The sequence below is a fragment of the Peromyscus californicus genome, unplaced genomic scaffold (assembly GCF_007827085.1).
Source record: "Peromyscus californicus insignis strain IS unplaced genomic scaffold, ASM782708v3 Scaffold_4__1_contigs__length_199733344, whole genome shotgun sequence".
NCBI lineage: Eukaryota > Metazoa > Chordata > Mammalia > Rodentia > Cricetidae > Peromyscus > Peromyscus californicus.
Window position 1 is genome coordinate 71,230,701 of NW_026294562.1, and position 21,330 is coordinate 71,252,030.

At 46.4% G+C, this 21,330-nt stretch overlaps 1 protein-coding gene across 1 annotated transcript in view; it reads left to right on the forward strand.

Moving 5' to 3' along the window:
• Positions 1-21,330, forward strand: part of Cpxm2 (carboxypeptidase X, M14 family member 2) — a 113,378-nt gene that overhangs the window by 21,008 nt on the left and 71,040 nt on the right. Inside the window, exon 3 of the mRNA XM_052714768.1 lies at positions 5,400-5,509. Coding sequence (XP_052570728.1) covers positions 5,400-5,509 — 110 coding nt within the window. The remainder of the gene's footprint in view (positions 1-5,399; positions 5,510-21,330) is intronic.

The following is a 21,330-nucleotide window of genomic DNA, read 5'->3' on the forward strand; positions in this document are numbered from 1 at the left end:
CTGCCTCCCTGTGCAGGACTGAGGGTCTCAGACGCCTTGATGTGTTGTGATGACGTGGGCTCCTCCCTGGCCCTCCTGGCTGTTCAGCCTCCATACTGTTCTATTCATTTACATGGCACCTCCCACCATTCTGTTGTGTGGGAACCAATTTAGGGTGATACCTTAATTACCTTCCCCATCTTTTTCTCCAGCACAGAGGACCTTGCAGGTGCACCAGTGGGAGGATCTCTCTGCGGATCTGAACACCCACTAGCTCTTCTGAAAACCTCTAGAATGTTCTCAGGGAACCAAGAGGAGGAAAATGAATCAGGCAAAAAAAAAAAAAAAATACTGAAGTTCATCGGGGTTAAGCCTGTAGTATGGAGGACATTTTAGTATCCTGTACTTTGAGTTAATTTAAAGTTCTAAAACCAAAAGATAGTTCTCCTACTTCTTACTTTTTCATCTTTAGTATAAGAAACTTCCTTTTTTTAACAGAGCATTCCTATGTAACACTTTCAGTGCGCATATTAAGATGGACCTAGAACTTTCACCAGGAAATACATGACTCTAACCTGAAGTTGTTGCTTTATTGATCTTTGTATAAAGGAAGGTAGAAGAGAAGATTGTTCTTAAACTACTCTAGATTTAAGCTTTTGTTAATTTTAACATGTTTACAAATTTTACATTTAGTGTGTGTGTTGGTGGGGGCACGTGCATGCTACAGTGTGAGTGCGTGCCATGGCGCACATAAGGGGTCCAGAGAACAACTTTGTAACAACTGGTTCTCTTCTCCTACCTGCATCCCTGGGACTGAACTCCATTGGTAGGCATGGCGGCAAATACCTTTACCTGGTGAGCCATCTCACTGGCTCTGAAATATGTTAGGAATATGTTGTTTGGAGACCTGGGGCCCTCATAGCTTGCTCGACAGGTGCTGTTTTTCTTGCACCCCATAGTGTCCTGCACTGGAGAACACATTGTTCTGTGTCGAGCGGGGAGCCAGTTGCCACCAGGCTTTCTTTTCTCTGGAACCCCCAGGAAGGGAATTATAGTAATTATTGATGGAAGGTAAAGAGTGAGGTAGTCCAGAGGCAAAAATAAGAGTGGATAATTGATGAAATAGAAATTTCCTGAATGCGGTTGACTGCCTTACTGTATCTCTGTGAGCCTTGTGCTACACTTCCCAGATTAACCCTCAGCACTGGACAGGGAACTCCACACGCTTGTCCCAGGCATCGTGGTGGCTGTGAGCTTGCATCTTGCTTCTGTTACACTTTCTCTGCTGATAGCACTCAAGTCCTGGTGCCAGGGAGGTGGCTGGGTGGAGACTCTGGACAGGTATGATGCAATGCTGGAGATACCCTTAGAGTCAGTCCCTTCCTCTGGCAGCACAGAGTGGTGGCTTGTGCTACTTGGCTGATGGTAGCTCTGGCCCTGTCCTATCCTGTCCCTGATGTCCCTATAGTGACCCTTCCTTGTTTAAATGAGGTGCTGTTGGTTTCCTTCAAGCAGCACTCACTAATCCATATGGTCTGTATCTTCATGTTTGCCTGTCAAGGACATTGTACTCCCCTAGAGTGGATTCATGGCTAGCTACTTCTACACGGACAATGGGAAAGGCTTGCAAACAAAACAAGATCATCTAAAGACAGCACCTTCTAATAAGGAAAGAAGTCCAGGTGTCAGGATGCTGGGTTCATGGAAGACACCACATAGGAACTGGCTGAGCCCATGTATTTATCTGGGTTCCCACCAAAGTCACTGCCCAGCAATTCCATGGATGAAGGGAGTGGGACTTCTTGGTTTCTTCTGTGACACTATTGTAGATGTGGACAAGAGTAGATGCCACTCATGTGAAACTCCACTGTTGCCCTGGGTGCACAATGGCCTGGGCCCTTCCGGAGGCCAGGCACCGAACTTTTGAGTCAGTATGAGGTTTGCATTTACGAAATACCCCCCTTATGGGCACTTCTTTCTATATCTCGTAGATCTTAATGGGATTTCTTACAAGGGAAGCAATTTTAATACATATTTAACTTCATTCAAGTAGCTCCTTTTTGAACTAAAACATTTATGTATGAGATGTTTTCTTTATCTAGAAGAAATGCTTTGAATAGCAATCATTGTCACTGTGAGCTATCTGTCCATCTGGCTGTCTACCTGTGCATCTGCCTGTCTGACTGTAAATAACAGAAATGGAGGTTGCAGGGCTAGATGAAGAAATGGAATTCTCCGCCATGTTCTGTTGAGTGGAGGCTGGAATAGTGTCTGTGTGGCTCTGAAATAGTCTCACAGATGACGGTGGATACTGTTTGCGTTTCTGACTTGATTACATGGAGATGCTGCAGATCTGAGCACAAGGATGTGGAGAGACAGAGCTAGGGTTTTTCCCCCTGTCTAGTCTTTCATGTCCTGGTCCCTCAGGGTCAGAAACTAACTTAGTAGTTGATCCTAGCAGAGGCCATACCCAGAACACAAGGAATTATCCACAGAATCCAATTGCCAGTGGCCAGCTCAGTGCCAGGACCAGGAGGTGCGGGGCCTCTCAGCACAGGCGGAGGATGCTGTCAGGCGGAGGATGCTGTCAGTGTCTGAAGCATGCATGACAGGTTGAGGCGAGGTGACCAGTAGAAGTGCAAGGATCCAGAAGCAGGGAGGAGCAGTGAGGGAAAACCAGAGCTTGGAGGTAGGCACATCAGTTTAGGGGCCCTTGAGCCCAAATCCCAACCACGCTTTAAGTGGCAGACTGTTAGGTACCCCTGACTCTAGTGGCCCTAGTAAGTCAGTGAGTGTTTCCCCCAGACCTTGCCTGAATTCCGAACATGGCCTGTGATGGCTATAAGAGAATACTGGGTCTGAGAGCCCAGGGCAGCAGCTGAGAGAGGGTGTTTGTTGTCCTGAAGCTACAGTTGGGAGGGTACAGGCCCACAATCCCAGCCCTTGTAAGAGGAGAGGTATAGGTTTATCTTCTGGACTCAGGGGTCATGTTTCATGGCTGCAGGACCCAAGAGGCAGGGAAGACTACTGCTTTGGTGGCTCAGAAGGTCCACAGTGATGCCCAGCATAGGAGGCAAGCATTATGGATTTCAGACGAGATGGTGGGATAGCTTTGCTCATTTGCTCATATAAGACATGAGCATCATCAATTCCTGGTAGGGAAGAAAGGAGAAGTACTCACTTAACACTTGGTATCAATGACCTGCCACCCATATGAGTCAGACTCCCAGTTCCTCCAGACCTGGAAGGTGGAGGGGCAGACCCTTGTGAAGCAGGGGGTTCATGGTAACTGTTGACCCTGAGTGGCCTTGGGAAATCAGTGGTCTGGCTTCACAGATTCCCCCTTCCTGCTTAACCTCTCTCCTACTCACTGAAAGGGTCATCAGTGACTGCCTGGCGTCAGTCATGTGACCCTTGCCTTCTTACATGCCCTCTAAATTCATTGCACACCCCATTCACTGGGTGGCCTTTGCTCACATCTCTTCTGTATGCTGTTCTCACCCACTTCACACTCCTTCGCTAATGCTCTACCAGTAAGTGACTCCCCAGGTCCCAGCTACAAGATCCTTTCCCAGAAGCTATGGAGCACCAGCTGGTCACTGGAAGTTGACCTGTCTTCCCACAGTGTGTCAGGGAACAGCAGCACTCCTCTGATTATGCTCCCCATTATGGTAGGGGTCAGGGAGATGGTTAATGTCAGTTACCAACCCAGGAAGCCTCCCAGAGGGTGTCAGCAGGCCCAAGGACACACCGTGTCCTTTTCCAGCCTGGAGATGAGACTCTGAAGACTAGATCCACTGTGCAGCTCTGCCAGCGGCTGGCCCCTCTCGGTGGCTTGCCTTAGGTTCTCAATGTGCTGGTTTCCACTTTTGAGAGATTAAGGGAGGACTATGTGGTATCTTGGTTCCTAGTAGATCTGAATTTGTGGTTGATACATTGTGCACCCCAATAAACTTTTCTGGGGGTCAGAGAACAGAGCAGCCACTATATTAAACATAGAGGTTAGACAGTGGTAGCACATGCCTTTAATCCTGGCATTCCAGAGGCAGAGCTCCATCCGGAACTCTGTGAGTTCAAAGCCACACTGGAAACAGCCAGGCATGGTGACACACACCTTTATCCCAGCACTTGAGATGTCATGTCTTGCTTGGGAAAAACATGCCTTTAATCCCAGGAAGTGATGGCAGGAAGCAGAAAGGTATATAAGGCATGAGGACCAGAAACTAGAGGCTTTTTTAAGGCATTTTTAGCTTTTAGGCTTTTTAGCAGCAGTTCAGCTGAGATCTATTCCGGATGAGGACTCAGAGGCTTCCAGTTTGAGAAAACAAGATCGGCTGAGAAGTTGGTAAGATGAGGTTAGCTGTGGCTTGTTCTGCTTCTCTGATCTTTCAGCGTTCACCCCAATATCTGGCTCCGGGTTTGTTTTTATTAATAAGACCTTTTAAGGTTCGTGTTATATGAACTTGTCTGCCTGCAGTGCCTGAATGGATCTTCTCATCCAGGTACTGGCAGAGTCCCTGCCATCTCAGCAGACCCCTCCAATCTGAGGCTGGCAGGGCCTTTTGCTGAGTGTGCAGACATGCTCCCAGAGTGCCCTCGATTCTAGGCCACGTCCAGTTCCGCTGTGACTGTGTCCTCTGATGTTTGAAGTTGTCTGATACTGCTGGTGGAAAACACACTTGATTCACACCTACCTGAGAGTTGTTTTTCTCCTCCGAGTCAGATGGTAAGGTGGAGACTCCTCTGTGATGCTCTATCACTACATGCCCCCCATAGGACATGATGGCAGGCCAGTGGGTGAGAGGGAATAGCCCAGCCTAGGAGACCTGGGGTCCAGCCTCGGCTGCCATCGATGTTGTTATGTGTAGGGATGGTGGTTTCGACTTGGGTCTAAACCATTGGCTGGCATTTATTCCAGGGTCAAGCTGTGCTCAGGAGCTGTTCCCACAGCCACCTATTCTGCCCAGAAGGAAGACAACAGCGGGCTTCTGTTTATGTTGCTGTGCTCATTATCATGCCCAACAGAGGCCAGAGTTGCCGAAGCAAAATCAACAAGTCCTGATTAATTTGCGGAGCTCGAGCATGGGATTGTTATAAGATTTCTACCCAGTGTCATTCTCTGGCTGAGTCTCCTGGAAGGGGCCTTAATTGCACATGGCATCAAACAGCAGCAAGGCTAGCAACAAAGAGGGAATATTCAGCCCAGATATTCAGAAAGCAAATGCTAGTGACAGAACTGGGGAGCCACGGATGGCTGCATTGACCTAATCTGTCTGAAACACAGGGTGTGCCGGGCAAGGGGGCCGTGCTGGTGGCTTAGGGGCTCACTGGGGGAAGAAAGTGCATGGCCACCTCTGAAAAGCAGACACTCATTTCTTCTGATAGCTGTCTTTGTTTCTAACAAGCCCTGTCCTTCCCAGGTTGCCCACCTCTTGGTCTGGAAACATTAAAAATCACAGACTTCCAGCTGCATGCCTCCACAGCAAAGCGCTATGGCCTGGGAGCGCATCGTGGGAGACTCAACATCCAGGTACTAGCCTCTCAGATACATTCTGGTCACACTGATGATTGCTCAGGTCACAGACACAGGGAGGGCTCCCCCGAGCTTGGGTTGGTGAATACATGGCATTTGAAGAGTGTTCCCTAGTTCTCAAGGTGAGGGGGCACTGCAGAGTAGTCCTGCGTGCAGAGGATGGGCTTCTCCGGAGACAGAAGGCAGGACAAATTAGATAAGGACTTCCTTTTGGGTACCCTCTGTCTAGAAATGGCAAGAGCCCAATGAAGAATGCCCACAAGCAAGGGCATAGCAGAGAGGTCCAGGTCCACCACATAGCCGGGAGATGCTCATCTTCCCTCTCCTTGGTAATCACCAGGCCCACCCACACCATCCAGGCTGTTCTGTGGGCACACCAGATGTGGCGACCTGTCCGAGGTTCTGTTAAGACCTTGGCCCTTGGTACTGTCTAGTGTCCCTCTCTGTTGAGCTTCCCCTGCAGACTCCACGAGCCACTCAAATGGTAGCACAGGCCTTTCCTCCAGTGCTTTGCTTGCCTGAAGGGGAGGCCCCGTGGTACCCAAAGCAGCAACCCCACTGAGCCATGGGAAGGGCTCCCCCTCTTTACCGTAGGACTCAGCTTCCGTGACAATGTGGGACTGTTCTCTTACATTCAGCTGGAACACTTGGCTGAATCCAGGTGTAGGCCGATCTGTCTTTTGGGAGGCTTGAGGGAAAGCTAGTGGCAGCTGGCTTGTGGCCTTTCCTTCTGTGAAGCCCAATTTGGTGGACTGGGCCCTTCATTTTTCTTGGGGGGGGGGAGTTGAGACAGGGTTTCTCTGTGTAGTTTTGGTGCCTGTCCTGAATCTCACTTTGTAGACCAGGCTGGCCTCGAACTCACAGAGATCCGCCTGGCTCTGCCTCCCGAGTGCTGGGATTAAAGGTGTGCACCACCACCACCCGGTGGGCTGAGCCCTTCTTATGTGCCACCCTGGGCATTCTCTTCTGATTCTCTTCTTTTCTTTTCGAGGACCCTCTAATTGCCAGGTCTTCTAAAGCTTCTTTAGAAAGTGACAGCTGCTAAAAAAAAACATGGATGTGGCAACAAGAAAGTGGCAGAAGAACTGCACCCATAACCAACCAAATCCCTCTTGTGTGTTGTAAGAGGGTTTACCCTGAGGTGAACTCTCAGGGATTGACCCGGGGAGACCACTATGCATCTCGGAGGGTCCTGGGTTCTCTAGGACGGGCTCTAGACCTCCGAGGGAGCAGCTGTAACTTGGCACAAAAGTTACTTTTCTTTTCACTGTGACCAAATGCCTGCAAAAAAGCAACTTAAGGGAGGTTTTCTGCCCATGGTTCAAGGGTAGAACCATGGGAAAGTTATGGAGCTAGGTGCGTGAGGCAGCTGGCAACAGTCTGTCCACAATCAGGAACAATGGATGAATGCTGGTACTCAGTTCTCTTCCTCATTTTTATTGAGTCCAGGACCTCAGTCCACAGAACAGTACTGTCTACATTTAGGATGGATCTCCCCTCCCCCCACCCCATTTCACCTAACCCTTCACATGCATGCACAGAGGTCGGCTCCTAGGTGATTCCAGATCCTATCATGGTGTCAATCAAATGAGCTGTCAATCAAATGAACCATCACACTGCACTTTTGTTTCTTGTGAGCCCCTTCCTTGAGCATGAGCCTCACATGACAGGGATCTGGTCTTCTGTTTGTGAACCCCTCAGTATCCAGAACTATACCCATAATACATGGGGGGGGGTCACAGAGGATGTCACCAGAGACTTGGTGAAGTGTAGCTGGAATGTGACTCTGTCTTACCATCTCGGGGCCATGCATCCAGCCCTTTGGAGGACATCCAGACCTTTACCTTCTGGTCTTTCTGTTTACTTTGTCTTTTATGCATAGGAGGTGTAGCCCAGGAAACAGTAAACTCCCCTCCATAAATGCCTGGGTAGAGGCTCACTCTGCTGCTTGTTGTGAGGATGGGGAAAGGAGATGGTTCGACGTCACGTCAGAGTTGATTGTCTCCATGGGGATTTTTCTCTGAGTGACAAATTGTTTACCCTGGAGTCTTCTCATGAGGGAATTTCTAGAACTGATGCGAGAGAGCAGAGTTGCCGCTCGAACCCTTAAAGGAGATTTATTTCGACTCACTATTTAGAACATACAGGACCTCATGGTGGGGAAGGCATGCAGCTGGCATGACTTGGTCCTTGGCAGTGGTCACTTGATCATGTCTATTCACATCTTGGTGGATCCAGAAGTAGAAGGCAGGACTGGGAACTGGGCTGGCCTGTAACCCTCAAAGGCTTCCATAATCTCTTCTCCAGCAGCACCAGCTGGAGATCAAATATTCAAATACGTGAACCTACAGGGGACAGTTCCCAATTAGGCCATGATGCAACCTCTATCTGGGGTTGACCAGGGAGGGTAGAACATGGCCCACAGCACACAAGTGTGCTTTGTATATGTGTTTGTGTGTATGCGTATGTATGCAGTGGTGCCTATGCACATGTGTGTGTGTGTGGGGGGGCAGAGGTGAACATTGTCTTCTCCAGTCACCCTCTACCTTACATATATTTTTTTGAGACAGGGTATATTTCCTTGAACTTCGAGCTCATTGGTTGGCCAGGCTGGCTGACCAGCAAGAGATTCCTTTGTTCCTACCTTCCCAGCACTTAAAAAACGAAAACTGTGGTAATAGGGACCACTCAGGTCCTCATGCGTATGTGGCAAATGCTTTATAGACCGAACCATCTTCTTAACCCACCCTGGGTGGCCTTGGATACCCTCTGCAGAGGCAAACGCTGACCAGGTCAGGGCCCTCCTTTCGGTTTCTCCCGTCTGGAGCTAGTACCGCAGGCATCACAGTTTGACAGATCCAGGTGCACAATTAAAGCCGCACTCCCAGAATACATCACCCCCCGCACAACAATTAGAACTATGATTTAAAAATAACTATATCTTGTCTCCCATGTGAGTATTTTGTAGGCGTGTCGAGCTAATGGGATTTTAAGTGTGAGAACTACCAAGGTGTCAGAATTAGAAGTTGTGTGTTTCAGTCCATCTTCTTGTGCATCAGGATTTGAACAAGTTCAGTCTAGCCCTCCCCGGGCCCATTTCCCTACAGGTACACACTGGCCCAACATCCAGGCCATGGCACATAGAGCTGATAGACTGGGATTCTTAAACTGGCTGTGGGGCTGTAGGTGGGATGCCCATCTTCTCAGAGACTTCATGTCATCACAGCCAAGTCCCCGCTCTGCTGTGGTCACAATATGGTGGTGACTGAGGGGATGAAGGTGAGGGATTATCTCTGGTGACCCTCAGGGGCCTCATCCATACGCCTCAGCATCCATGTGCTCCTTTGTGGAGGACTGTCTGCTCTGACCTGGGACAGAAATAACACGAGGAAAGGCCCTGTTCACTCACTGCGGTTAAGATGCTCCGGTCCTCAGCAGAGGGAGAGCTGCATGGCCTCTAAGAGCCGTCAGCACCTTGCCGGATGATTTTCATGCATTATTTAATTTAACACTAACAGCACAGACAAATACCATTCTTGGCTCTGTTGACTTATACAATGTAAACACAGTGTTTGCAGGGACACAGCTAAGATTTCCCAGGAGAGTCAGCTCACGAATCCAAGCTGCTTGAAACCTCAGATGGTTGCTCCTCACGATGCCATAAAATTGCCTCAGCAGCTAGGGGTGGTCTAGGTGTGACATCTGCAGGGATGAGTCAGCCAGTACCTCTCTACTGTCTCTGTTGTGCTGATGCTGTTGCAGCCTAATGCATCCTGATTTCTGGGTTTTCCCTGGACACATTTGCTGGCAGGTACAAGAGTGAGGTCACTATGGAGTGACATCACCTGGCACTAACACAGCTTTGCTTCACATTTGATTTTTGTTTTCCTTCTTTGACATCCATGGAGGATTGCTTCAAGAGGCCAAAGGTTATTGGGGACCCAAGTTCTTCATATAATTTTACATAACCTCCCACATCCTCCCAAATATGTTCAACCACTTCTAGATTACTCTTAGTACTGAATGCAATGTAAGTGAGTATGGCATTGTATGGGAGTCTGTGGGAGACCAGCTCCGACCACCTCCCACCTTATGAAGGGTTTTTGGGTAGAGGAGAGAGGAGTGAAGAAATATTAGGTAAGAAGATAGACCTAGACGATGAGGAGAAAGACAGAGACACAGGATAGCTTCAGGAGGGCCACACCTCTCCTAGCTAAGAGACTACATCTTCCCTGGAAAGAGCCTGGAGCTTTGTCTCTGCAGTTTCTCACTGTATGTCCCATGCCTGCCCATGCCTGCCCATGGCTGGACCTTTGATCCTGAAGCCTGCTTGATCCTGCAGCCCTAACTCAGTCTCATGGTGCTCGGCTTCTGTTGGTTTCTGGTTATGGGTTGGCTACATGAGACTTACTGCGACTGTGTAAGCCCTTACTGGGGGCTGCTGTGTACTGGGACTGCTGTGTACTGGGGCTGCCTTGTCCTGGGGGCTGCTGTGCAGTGGGGGCTGCTGTGTACTGGGGCTGACTTGTCCTGGGGGCTGCTGTGCAGTGGGGGCTGCTGTGTACTGGGGCCTGCAAAGGCAAAAATAATCCCAGTGAGGATAATTTCCGAGTCAAGGGATGCCATCCTGTCTCTTCCCGTAAAGGGACTTTATTGTGCATCTGGCTTCAAGCAGCAATCTGGGACACAGTGTGAGGTGCCAAAACACTGGAATTTGGGGTATTTGGATTTTTCTGGTAATAACGGAACTGATGATGACTCCCTTGGAAAATTCAAAATGAGTACTTATCCTAAGGATGGCCACACACTTCTTATTTTCTTCCAAAGAAGTGTCTGTTGTAGTTGGGCACCATAGCACACACCTGGGATCCCAGATCTGGGAGGTGGAGACAGGAGGATTAGGGGTTCAAGGTCATTTTTGGCTACACAGTGAGTTCAGGGCCAGCCTTCACTATATGAGGAGGAGAAGAATAAATGGGGGGGGGGCGGAAGGAGAAGTGCTCATTGGTGAAAAGTGCTCACTGCTCTTGCAGAGGACCTGAGTTTGGCTCCCAGCACCCATGCCAGGAAGCTCACGACCATTGTCCCAACTCCAGTTCCAGGGGATCTGAGGTCCCTTTTCTGGTCTCTGAGGACATCTGCATGTACATGGTACACACATGCACTCAAGCACTCATATAGTCATAAAATAAATCTTAAAAATGAGCAATAGCAGAAGCAACTTCCAATTGTGAAGACAGGAGCTGCTAGAGGCCATTCTGGGCCAAATAAGATCCTGTCTGAAGAAAAGGAGGAGGGGAGGAGGAAGGAAAGAAGAGGAGGAGAGAGGAGCTAGCTTCCATTATGAACACATTCTACAGCAAAGTAGGGTGACTGAGGTCAGCAGCAATTAATTGAATATTTTAAAATAGCATGTAGAAAGGGTTTTCAAATGTTCCTGGTAAAAACTAATGACTTGTGAGGTTTTAGACATGCCATTGCCCAGATCCAGTCTTCACACGTTATATATTTGCATTGAGCTGTCATGCTCTACCCCATAGTCGCACACTGTTTATTGTGTCAGTTAAAAATGAAAGCCAATATAAAAGCAGATGCTAAGAAAAATGTAATGGATGAAATTAGACCTTGACAGAACAAGAGGAGAGGTAGAGAGAAATAGAAATAATGATTTCATCACTGTGCAGAATAGGGAGCCCATAGGGACTTTCTAAACAATATAGAGAATTAAGTTACATCAGCTTAACTGAAAGAGATGTGGATCTTTGAAATGTATAGGAAAGATGAACTTCAAGCAAAGAAATGGGTCTGTAGCTAAAGGAAAAGCAAAATCCAAAAATAGAATGTCTCAGCCATGTTGATGAGTCATTGAAAGAGCACTTGTCAACAGACTAAATGGACCAAGCTCTCCTGTTGACAGGACAGTTGGGCTGCATCATAAAGTAAATTTAGTCAGAGGCTGCAGCTGGTTCAGCTAGAAAATGGAGTGAATTTGGTTCACTCCCCCAGTAGCTTCCTTTCCATGATGGGCAGTCTGTAGATTATTTAACCCAAGGAATGTGTAGCCACCCAGCAGTCTTCTGGGGATTCTATTTCAATTCCATTCTACAGACAGACTGTAACTATGCCGGAAGGAATGAAGATAACCCTAAAGAGACCCTTATACCCTTCCCTTTGGATGTCATGACCATTGAGACAGTGGACCAAAAGAAACTGGACATTTCCCAGCAGAGTCAAGCTGGGAGAAGTAAAAGACCAAAGCCTGGTGCCAGCCAGAGGGGGAATTTGTCTCCCAGGAAGAGATTTCACAAAGTTAAGACAACATGTCAGACCATCTTGAGGAAAAGGCTGGAGCCCGGACAACCATGGGTTAATGATGGTTGAAACTACAACTTGACCAAGACCGCTTAGTTATGCATAGCTCTTGCCCTCTGTTTAAACTTTAAACATCATATCAGGACCCCAAAGACAGACTTGAGGTGGTCACTGGAGGTTATGGTTACCTGTATTTGTCAACTTGACATAAACTAGAATCACCTGATAGAGACTCTAAATGAGGGATTGTTTACATAGGGTCAGCTGGCCTATACCGTGTCTGTGGGTGTTTGGTTTAATTAAGTTAATTAATGTGGGAAGGCCCAGCCCACTGTGGGTGGCTCCATTTCCTAGGCAGGAGGTTCTGAACCTTACAAGGATGGAGAAATTCAGCCGAGCACAAGCAATCAAGTCAGTGAGCATGAATACATTTATTTCTCTCTGCTCTTGACTCTGGAAGTCATGGGACTAGTTGTTTGAAGTTCCTGCCTTGACTTCCCCACAATGGTATCTGTAACCAGGAATTGTAAGCTGAAATGATATTTTATCACAGCAACAGAAATGAAGCTAGGACAGTGGACCTCCTTATTTGTCCCCTTTCCCAATGTGCCACAGTAAACGACTGTGGCTGTCTCTCTGCTTTTCTACGTGTTTTGTCTCTTTCATCAGGTTATTGAGGATGGTTGGCTGAGTCTTTGTTGGTAGGGCTGCCAGGACCCAGGGTCCAATAATTCCAGTGTTAAGACTACTCTACAGCTAGGTGGTGGTGGCACAAGCCTTTAATCCCATCACTTCAGAAGGGAGGCAGAAGCAGGCGGATCTCTGTGAGTTTGAGGCCAGCCTGGTCTACAGAGTGAGTTCCAGACAGCCAGGGCTGTTACATAGAGAAACCCTGTCTCCAAAAACCCAAAAAAGAAGAGAGAGAGAGAGAGAGAGAGAGAGAGAGAGAGAGAGAGAGAGAGAGAGAGAGAGAGAGAGAAACGAAGGCAAGAAAGAAGGAAGGAAGGAAGGAAGGAAGGAAGGAAGGAAGGAAGGAAGGAAGGAAGGAAGGAAGGAAGGAAAAGACTACTCTACTTGGAGATGGAGCAGGTGATGAAGCTGGAGCTTGGGCTGTGTGGATCCTGAGGCTGCTCATGCTATGCTGCCTTGATGGGGCACGGGGAGCTCATTCAGTCTTGATGATGGCTCTGTTTGAGAATTAAACTTATTTCATGCACATGCAGCTATAATGACCAAAGCAGTTCTGCGATTTTAGTTGCCTTGAATTAGAAAGTGAACATTCTTTCATTTTTTTTCAATTAACATCTTTCCTCTCTTTCCTCATTTTCAAAAACAATACATGTTAATAGTACATTTAATAGATTTTTCTTCTGCTATGTTTTCAGTTTCAGTCCCTGGCTGTTTACTGGCTTCCTTGACTGCTGCAGGGGAATAATTCAAACATTGGTTTTGAGTTTTCAAAGTGGCCTCAAAATCAGCAAGCCCTGTTTTTCTAATTGACTTTAAAGACCAAGGTTTGGATTGTGCAGAATGCTTTGTTTATGGACACCTGAAAAGATTTTGGTTTATTATTTTTTTTTTAGAGATTTACCTTTATTTTTTTATATCTGTGTTTCTGTGTATGCTACATGTGTGAAGGTGACCTCAGAGGAGAAAAGGGGGCATCGGGTCCCCCTGGAGCTAGAGTTGCAGGCAGTTGCAAGCCTGTAAGAAGATGGGTTCTGGGAACTGGGTATTAAGAACAGCAAGTGCTCTTAACTGCTGAGCCATCTCTCCAGCCTCGGGTACCTGAACAGTTTTATGGGTTTATCAAGGTAGTCTGGGGTTTGTTGCAGAGGTTGATAGAAGACAGACAGTCACTCCACATTACAGCTTCAGAAAAACTACTAAGCTCCCCTAATCGGAGGGCCTGCCAGCACTCTCAGGCTATCCCTTACCCATCACTAAAGGTAGTAACTTGTTGGGAACCTGGCCAGCCACCATTTCTTTTCATTTTTTCTCTCCCTCAAAACTACTTTAAAATGTAACTCTTATTTTACTCTGTGTTTGTGGATAAATAGCCCTGGGCCATGCCTGCTGAATAACAGCTGTAAGTCTGTTATCTTAGAATTGCTAAATGGCTACAGTCATTTGGCTATGACTTTTTAATTTGCTTCCAGATGTTTCCTCACAGAGGTGGCTGAGGATAGTGGGAGATGCAGCTCAGTGATTTCATTCCAAAGAGCGAGTTGCTTTCCATAAAAGCCACCAAGCCAAGCACTCCACATGATGCCAGGCCTGTAGGAGGTGTTCTGGAGACCCCGGAAATGAAAGAAAATGAAGGAGCCGTTCCCTCTTTCACACCCAACTTCTGTGGACCTTTTGTGTGCTTTTAAAACTGAACATGCATTTTTAAAGATCAGTGTTAAAATCAAGATACAGAAATCAATGTTGAGAGAATAACAACAGTAACATAGAAGTCGGCGTCTGTCCGCAAATCCCGAGCTTCACCCCGCCCCTGACTGCCACCAGCACTCCGGATGGGCAACAACTGTCAAAGGCTTTTAATTGTTCTTGGGGGAATTTAAGTACTAATAAATAATATGTACATATTGCTAAGTCTTAATTTATAGTCTTTGGCTGTGCCTTTGGGATGCTGGCTATGGAAGATGAGACTGTCCCTTATTTTTATCCCTTAGACGCTGCCGGACCTCCTGTGCACTCACATTTATTACTTCCTTAGTATTTATGAATATGGTCAACACATACCCCCTCTTCATGCATTCAATAAAGTGGTGTCTCAATTTTATTTAAATATTATTATGTGTGTGTGTGTGTGTGTGTGTGTGTACTGGCTCACATGTGGAGGTCAGAGGACAGCTTCTGGAAGATGGTTCTCTCCTTCTGCCGTGGGTTGCTGGCATGAAATTCAGGTTAGCAGGCTTGCTCAGCAAGTGCTCTTGCCTGCTGAGCCATCTTGCTGGCCCCATGGTCTTAAGTTTTTAGTAGATCTATATTAAACATTTTCCTTTTTATGGCGAGTATTAAAGTATTACTTCCTACTGAGCCGATGAATATGGTAATTCTAGGCCATGAAAGTTCATTTTATTAATTTCTTGACCTCTTATAGAATGTTGTATATTATGGAAAAGGCCCCTCCTCCCCTTGGCACCAAGGCTGAGTCTTCGAAATGGCTTCAACATACTTCTCTACAAAGCTGAGGTTGTGAGTGATTTTCAGCTAGCTTTTGCTCGCTGTGTTTCTGTAGACATCTTTCCAGGAGCCCTGGATGGTCCACTGACTCATCTGGATAGCTACTATCATGAGACTTCATCTTTCTGAGAATTCTCTTCCATGCTGAAAACCTGTAATAGCCTGAGATTCCCTCTGTGCTGTGGAACTGAAGGACCCCATCTCACCGCCTGTAGCAAGGGGCTAGTAACTCTCCTAATACAGCTCTCTGATGGGCAATTGGTTTCAGTTCCTTTCTCCCAGACCCGTGATGGCAGTATAATTTTTGTCTAACAACATTCTCTAGTAATTTCATGGAAATGGTGCATGAGTAGTAAAATTTGGGGGGAGAGGATTGTGAGGATCAAAGACCACCCCCCCCAACACACACTTATACTAACAAGCACCGGAGATCCAGGGTAGCAAATGTGAGGAAGTTTATTTTACAAGACTGAGTGACAACCCAGATCGAATGGCACTGAGTTCAGAGAAGACTTTTTTATGATCCTGAATGCAGGTCTCATCCTCCTTTTCCTCATTGGCTGGGTCATGGGTTGGGGTACAATCTTAATCACCTGTCACTTACGTTTGTCTATTTCTTGACAGATTGTGCCCAGGCTTATCTATTTCGTCCTGTTTATTTGAAAGCTTTTCAGGTATATGACCTCGTCACATTTGCAGGCTTTTAGGTGTATGGTGAGACCTAACATTAGGGGAACTTGGCTGTACTGATAATGCTTTATGCTAAATTCCTAGTTTGGGTGGGGGCAGCTAAACTAACTGGTGTTAACAGGGTCCAGAGTATTTTGTTCATCTGTCATTGAACCTAAACTTAAGACAATTTTGTCTTGAAAATGGGTGGTAATATTTTTTTTCTTACACTGATGAATCTAAAAGTGTGCTTATTATTTCATCACAATGGATTGATTGTTGATCGGAGGCTAAAATTCTCGGATGAGAAATCTTTAGAGGAGTCAGCCTTTTAAAGTTACATTCTCTTCATTTTTGTAAATACTGCTGTTGAGGATTCTGTTAGCATCTTTGCTCGGTATTCTTTGTTTTTGTTCATGTATGTGCATGCATGTGTGTGTGCATGGATGTGTGTGTGCATGTATGTGGAAGCCAGAGGTTGATATCAGATGTTTCCCCCTCTATAGATGTGAAGTAGATCATCAAATCTACTCTGAGAAAAATGATAAAGAAATAATAGGATAAATGGGTAGATCACTGAATCTACTGTAAAAAGAAAAAGAGGAAGATATAAAAATGACAAAAGGTAGATTACTGAATTACTTGTTTTAAATAGGATAAGTAATGAAAAATTTTTTGTCTGAGTTTATCAAATGTTACTGGACTGGACATTGTTAATATATATAATGGAGTTTTTTATCTGAATCTGTCAAATGTTAATGGACTAGACATCGTTAATGTAATCTTGACTGTGTATATATTGTATATACTTATTGGACAGCTTTTCTTGTATTAGTTATAAGCTTTTTTTAATTTTAGACAAAATAAGGGGAAATGTTGTGGTATTGTGTTCCCCCAAATATTGTGCACCCTAATAAACTTATCTGGGGTCAGAGACGGAACAGTCACTAGATATAAAGGCTAGAAAATGGTGGCACTCACACCTTTAATCTTAGCATTCCAGAGGCAGAAATCCCTCTGGATCTTTGTGAGTTCATGGCTACACTGGAAACAGTCAGGCATGGTGACACATACCTTTAATCCCAGAAAGCAAGCCTTTAATCCCAGGGAGTGAGGCAGAAAGCAGAAAGGTATATAAGGTGTGAAGACCAGAAACTAGAAGCATTTGACCTGGTTAAGCTTTTAGGTTTTGAGCAGCACAGTTCAGCTGAGAGCCATTCGGATATGAGGACACAGAGGCTTCCAGTCTGAGGAAACAAGACCAGCTGAGAAGTTGGCCAGGTGAGGTTAGCTGTGGCTTGTTCTGTTTCTCTGATCTTCCAGTGTTCACCTCAATACCTGGCCCGGGTTTGTTTTATTAATAAGACTTTTTAAGATTCATGCTATACCCCTCTGCTCTCCACCTCATATTTTGAGACAGGGTATCTCACTGAACCTGGAACTTGCTGATTCAGCCAAACTGGCTGGCCCAAGAGCCCAGGGATCCACCTGTCCCCACCGCTGCAGAGCTGGGGTTACAAGCTCACACCACCCTGCCCAGCTTTTTATGTGGGGTTCTGTGGCTTGAACTCAGGTCACACTGATTGCCTGACAAGTACTTTATTGACGGATGTCTCCGCAGCCATCCTTTTCTTTGCTTTTTATGCATTTGTTTCCTCTTTGGTGGCTTCTAGCATCTTCTGTCTCTGACGTTATGAAGTGTGATGGTGACATGCTTTAGATTATTCATTGTGTTCTTAGGTTTTTAGACACTGAAGCCTTTCAGATCTGGAAAATTATCTTATAATTTTTATTCAGTAGGTTTTTTCCCCCCTAAAATTATTTTAGATTTCTTTCTCTGCTTTAATTTTTCCCCCTCCAACTCTCTATTTTTGTGTACTGTTTACTTTCTATGAGATTTCCTCAACTTCCTCATTTTAAGTTTTTGCGTCTAAAATTCAGTTACATTCCTCATGATCAAGAGTGCCTTCTTGCTCCTTACTTCTTCTAGAAAGTATCCTGTTCTTGCATTATGCAATTGAGGGCTCCTTCTCGAGACATCCATTACAGTTTCCTAAAGCACTTTTCTGTTCCGTGTTACACCCGCGGTGGTTTTTGTTAGGTCCTAAGTCCAGCTGTCAAGGATGAGAAGAATGGAGTTGACTGTCTCACTCCCCTGGGTGTTGACGTTCCCTGAAACCTGTCATACTTTTCCTCCTGGCCCTGGGATCCGCATATCCAGGCTTCATGACTTTTCCCCCCATGGAAACAATTTTCCAGTTGCCTGTGTAGCTGGGGAAAACCATGTTGGTTCCTCATGCCCATTGGGAAGTCAGCCCACCTCTCCTTCAAGACACCTGTGCTTCCCTGAGCGTGTCTGGGGCTGGGTTCTCCGTGGAGCGCTGCCAGTGAGTCCTGTCTCCTGTCACCAAGGACTCCTGTCACCAAGGACTCCCGTCACCAAGGACTCCCGCCCCCGGCGCTGTCTTTATGTGTTGTGATCTAGGGAACACAAATGACTTTGAATTTTACCAGAGACTAAAGCTGTGTTTTGTATGTTGTTTTGTTTGGAGGGTTTTTGAAGGAAGGACAAAGGAAACCCAAAATGTTTGCCCCAGCCCCTTGAGGCAGATGCATTATCTGACTTCTTAAGTGGATCCTGTGAGGTGGTGTCTTTGTTACGGACCTCCAGCCACATTTAACCGTCACAAAACTGAGTCTGTTAAGTGCCTTGAAAATGCTGTCATGGTGGAATCACACCGGGTTAATGGTGTCTTTCAAATTCACTTATCCTTGAAAGAATCAAATCTTTTATTTAAATAACTTCTAATTGATAAATTTCTCAAATGTATCAATTATTTCCCTAACTTCTTTATTTTTAGTTTTCTTTCTAAAATTACATTTATTAGTTAATGCATGGGGAGGTAAGCATAAGTCAGTGGGCAACTTGAAGGAGTCAGTTTTCTTTCTCTGCCCTGTGGGGCCTAGGATTTGAACCTGGGTCTTTGGATTTTGTAGATTTTGCTCCTCAGCCCTCTAGTCAGCTCCCCTTAGTGTCTTAAACACAGGGATGGATGTTCTCATTTTCTGGTTTCTCAGAGGCATTTCACTAATACTGTTTATTACCCTGAGGAATAATTTGGTGACCTCTCTGGATGCTTGCTTTTTAAGTTCCTAATTGATTTTTGCAGAGATGGCTATAATTTCCCAGTGAGTCATCTCCACCAGCCGGAAACCACCCCCGTGCCCCCCTCCCCCCATCTGTTTAATTGACTGGCTGTTGTGCCTAGAACGAACTGAGATTGGCAGCAGAAACAGTATCTCTGGGCTGATAAAAACAGGAACTTTCATTGTATTTCCATGCCCTGGTCAGCTGATGCTGGGGGCGGGGCAGGGCATTTAGACAGCCCTGGTCAGCTGATGCTGGGGTGGGGGCAGGGCATTTAGACAGCCCTGGCTTCTAGGATTCTACAGTGTAGACATCCAAGCCGGCACAACACTCAATGCTCATTGGCCTCACCTTTGAGCAGAGTCCAAGACCTGTGGCTTCGTTTTATACAGGCAGCTCTTTGTGTAGCAGATGTTCTATGCATTGCAGGTGTTGAGCGACATCCTTTCCCCTGGATGTAACAACCTCCAGTGACACCAGACAATGCCACATTATTCTCAGAAGGGTAGCGTGGACGCCTGTTGAGAACCTTAGATCACCAATCTCCTTTCTTCTGAGTTCATAGCCATTGCCTGGATGTTTTAAGTTGGATAAAATCATGACAGGCAGTGAACTGGAAGAGTGGCATAATTTCCAGGGTCCTGTAAAATGTGAAATAATTCACAAAGCACTCACATGTCTACCTGTTGTCAGTGCTAGCCAGCCAAAATTTTTCTGCTTTAAAAACTCTGACAACTAACATTTATGGAACACTGTTTTGTTTTGGTGTATGTGTGTATGTGTGTGTGTGTGTGTGTGTGTGTGTGTGTGTGTGTGTGTGTGTGTGTAGAGGTTGGTGGTTAACTGTGCAGGTGTCTTCCTCTATTACTCTCCACTGTATGCTTTCAGACAGGGTCTCTCACTGAACCCAGCACTTACTAATTGGCTGAATGGGCTGGCCATTGATTTCCAGGGAATCTGCCTATCTCTACCTTTACCCTAAGCACTAGAGTTACAGACACACCGTGACCAGCTTTTACGTGGCTTCTGGAGATGGAACTCGGGTCCTTACACTTTACCAACTGAATCATCGCCTCAGTCCTGAATGAGCATTCATTATTTGAACCCACACTTGGTGACGGGCATTGATGGAGAAAGGATGATGGCCCCCACATTGACAGATACCTGAAAACCAAGGCCCAGAGCATCCATGCAAATCCTGGGATGTCAGCTGGGACTCAAGGCCTGTGGTGCATCCTTGGAGCACACTCTCTGCCAGCATCTGTGTGGTGGCTGTCACCGTGGTGCCATGTGTGCCTTCAGCCTTCAGCCTGCTCTAGTACTTGGGGATTAGGTACACATGCCTTTCACCTCTTATCCTTGCTGCTTTGCAGAGGTTCAGGAAAGGTTTCAGCTCCTAGATGAATGGAGCTCTAAAGGGCAGTCTCCAGTGCTTTTACAAGAACAGGGGAACCACAACACCAACATAAGTGCATGTTCTAGTTTCTTGAGAGGGCACAAGTTGTGACATTGTAGGTCATTAATGTGCTGAAAATCTCTGTCATTAGGAGGATAATTGCCTTCCACTGTAGAGAGGAAGTGGCTGTATAATTATAGCCCGAGGGCTGGCATCTCGCCTCCCTGCTGTCTCTCAGGGCTAGAAACCAAGATGCCATGCAGCAGGCACCAGGTTTCTTAATGATTAACCTACATCAGTACCTGGAGCCGTTGGAAACACAGTGAAGTGCAAGCTTTTCCTGATGATTTTAGGGGACAGAGCCTACAGAGCTACCACCATCACAGATATCACCATGCCATCTTGATTTAAAGCTTGCTTTTGGAGGATATTGACTAGGAGGTTCTGAAACTCACCTTCACTTGAGATGGCAGTGCTTTGTTTATGATGGTGTGTTGTCTGCATTCTACCATTTGCCTCAGAGGTCATTGAGGGTGGTGTCAGGACCCACTAGGGATGCATGGGCCAATTTTGGTCCTGATAAGAGGCTGCTGTGATGGTTGGCTTTTGTCAGTTTGTCACAAACCTAGACATATCTGGGAATAGGAAATCCTAATGGAGAAAATGCCCCCATAAGACTGGCCCGTAGGCAAGTCTGTAGGACATTTTCTTGATTGATGACTGATGTGGAAGGCCCAGCCTACAGAGGGTGATGCCAACCATGGGAAGGTGAGAGTGAGTGGTATAAGCAATTGGGTTGAGCAAGCCATGAGGAGCAAGCCAGTAAGCAGCACTCCTCCGTGGTCTCTGCTTCAGTTCCTGCCTCCAGGTTCCTGCCTCCAGGTTCCTGCTTTGACTTCTGCCAGTGATGGAGTGTGATCTGAGAGTTGTAAGCTGAAATAAACCCCTTTCTGCCCAAGTTGCTTTTGGTGACAGTGTTTTATTGTAGCAAAAGAAACCTAATTAAGACAGCATGTTAGCTCATGTGGTGACTGGTGTAGGTTCTGCGAATGGGACTCAGGGCCCAGTGTGTACATAGCTATGCCCTGGACTTCACCTTCT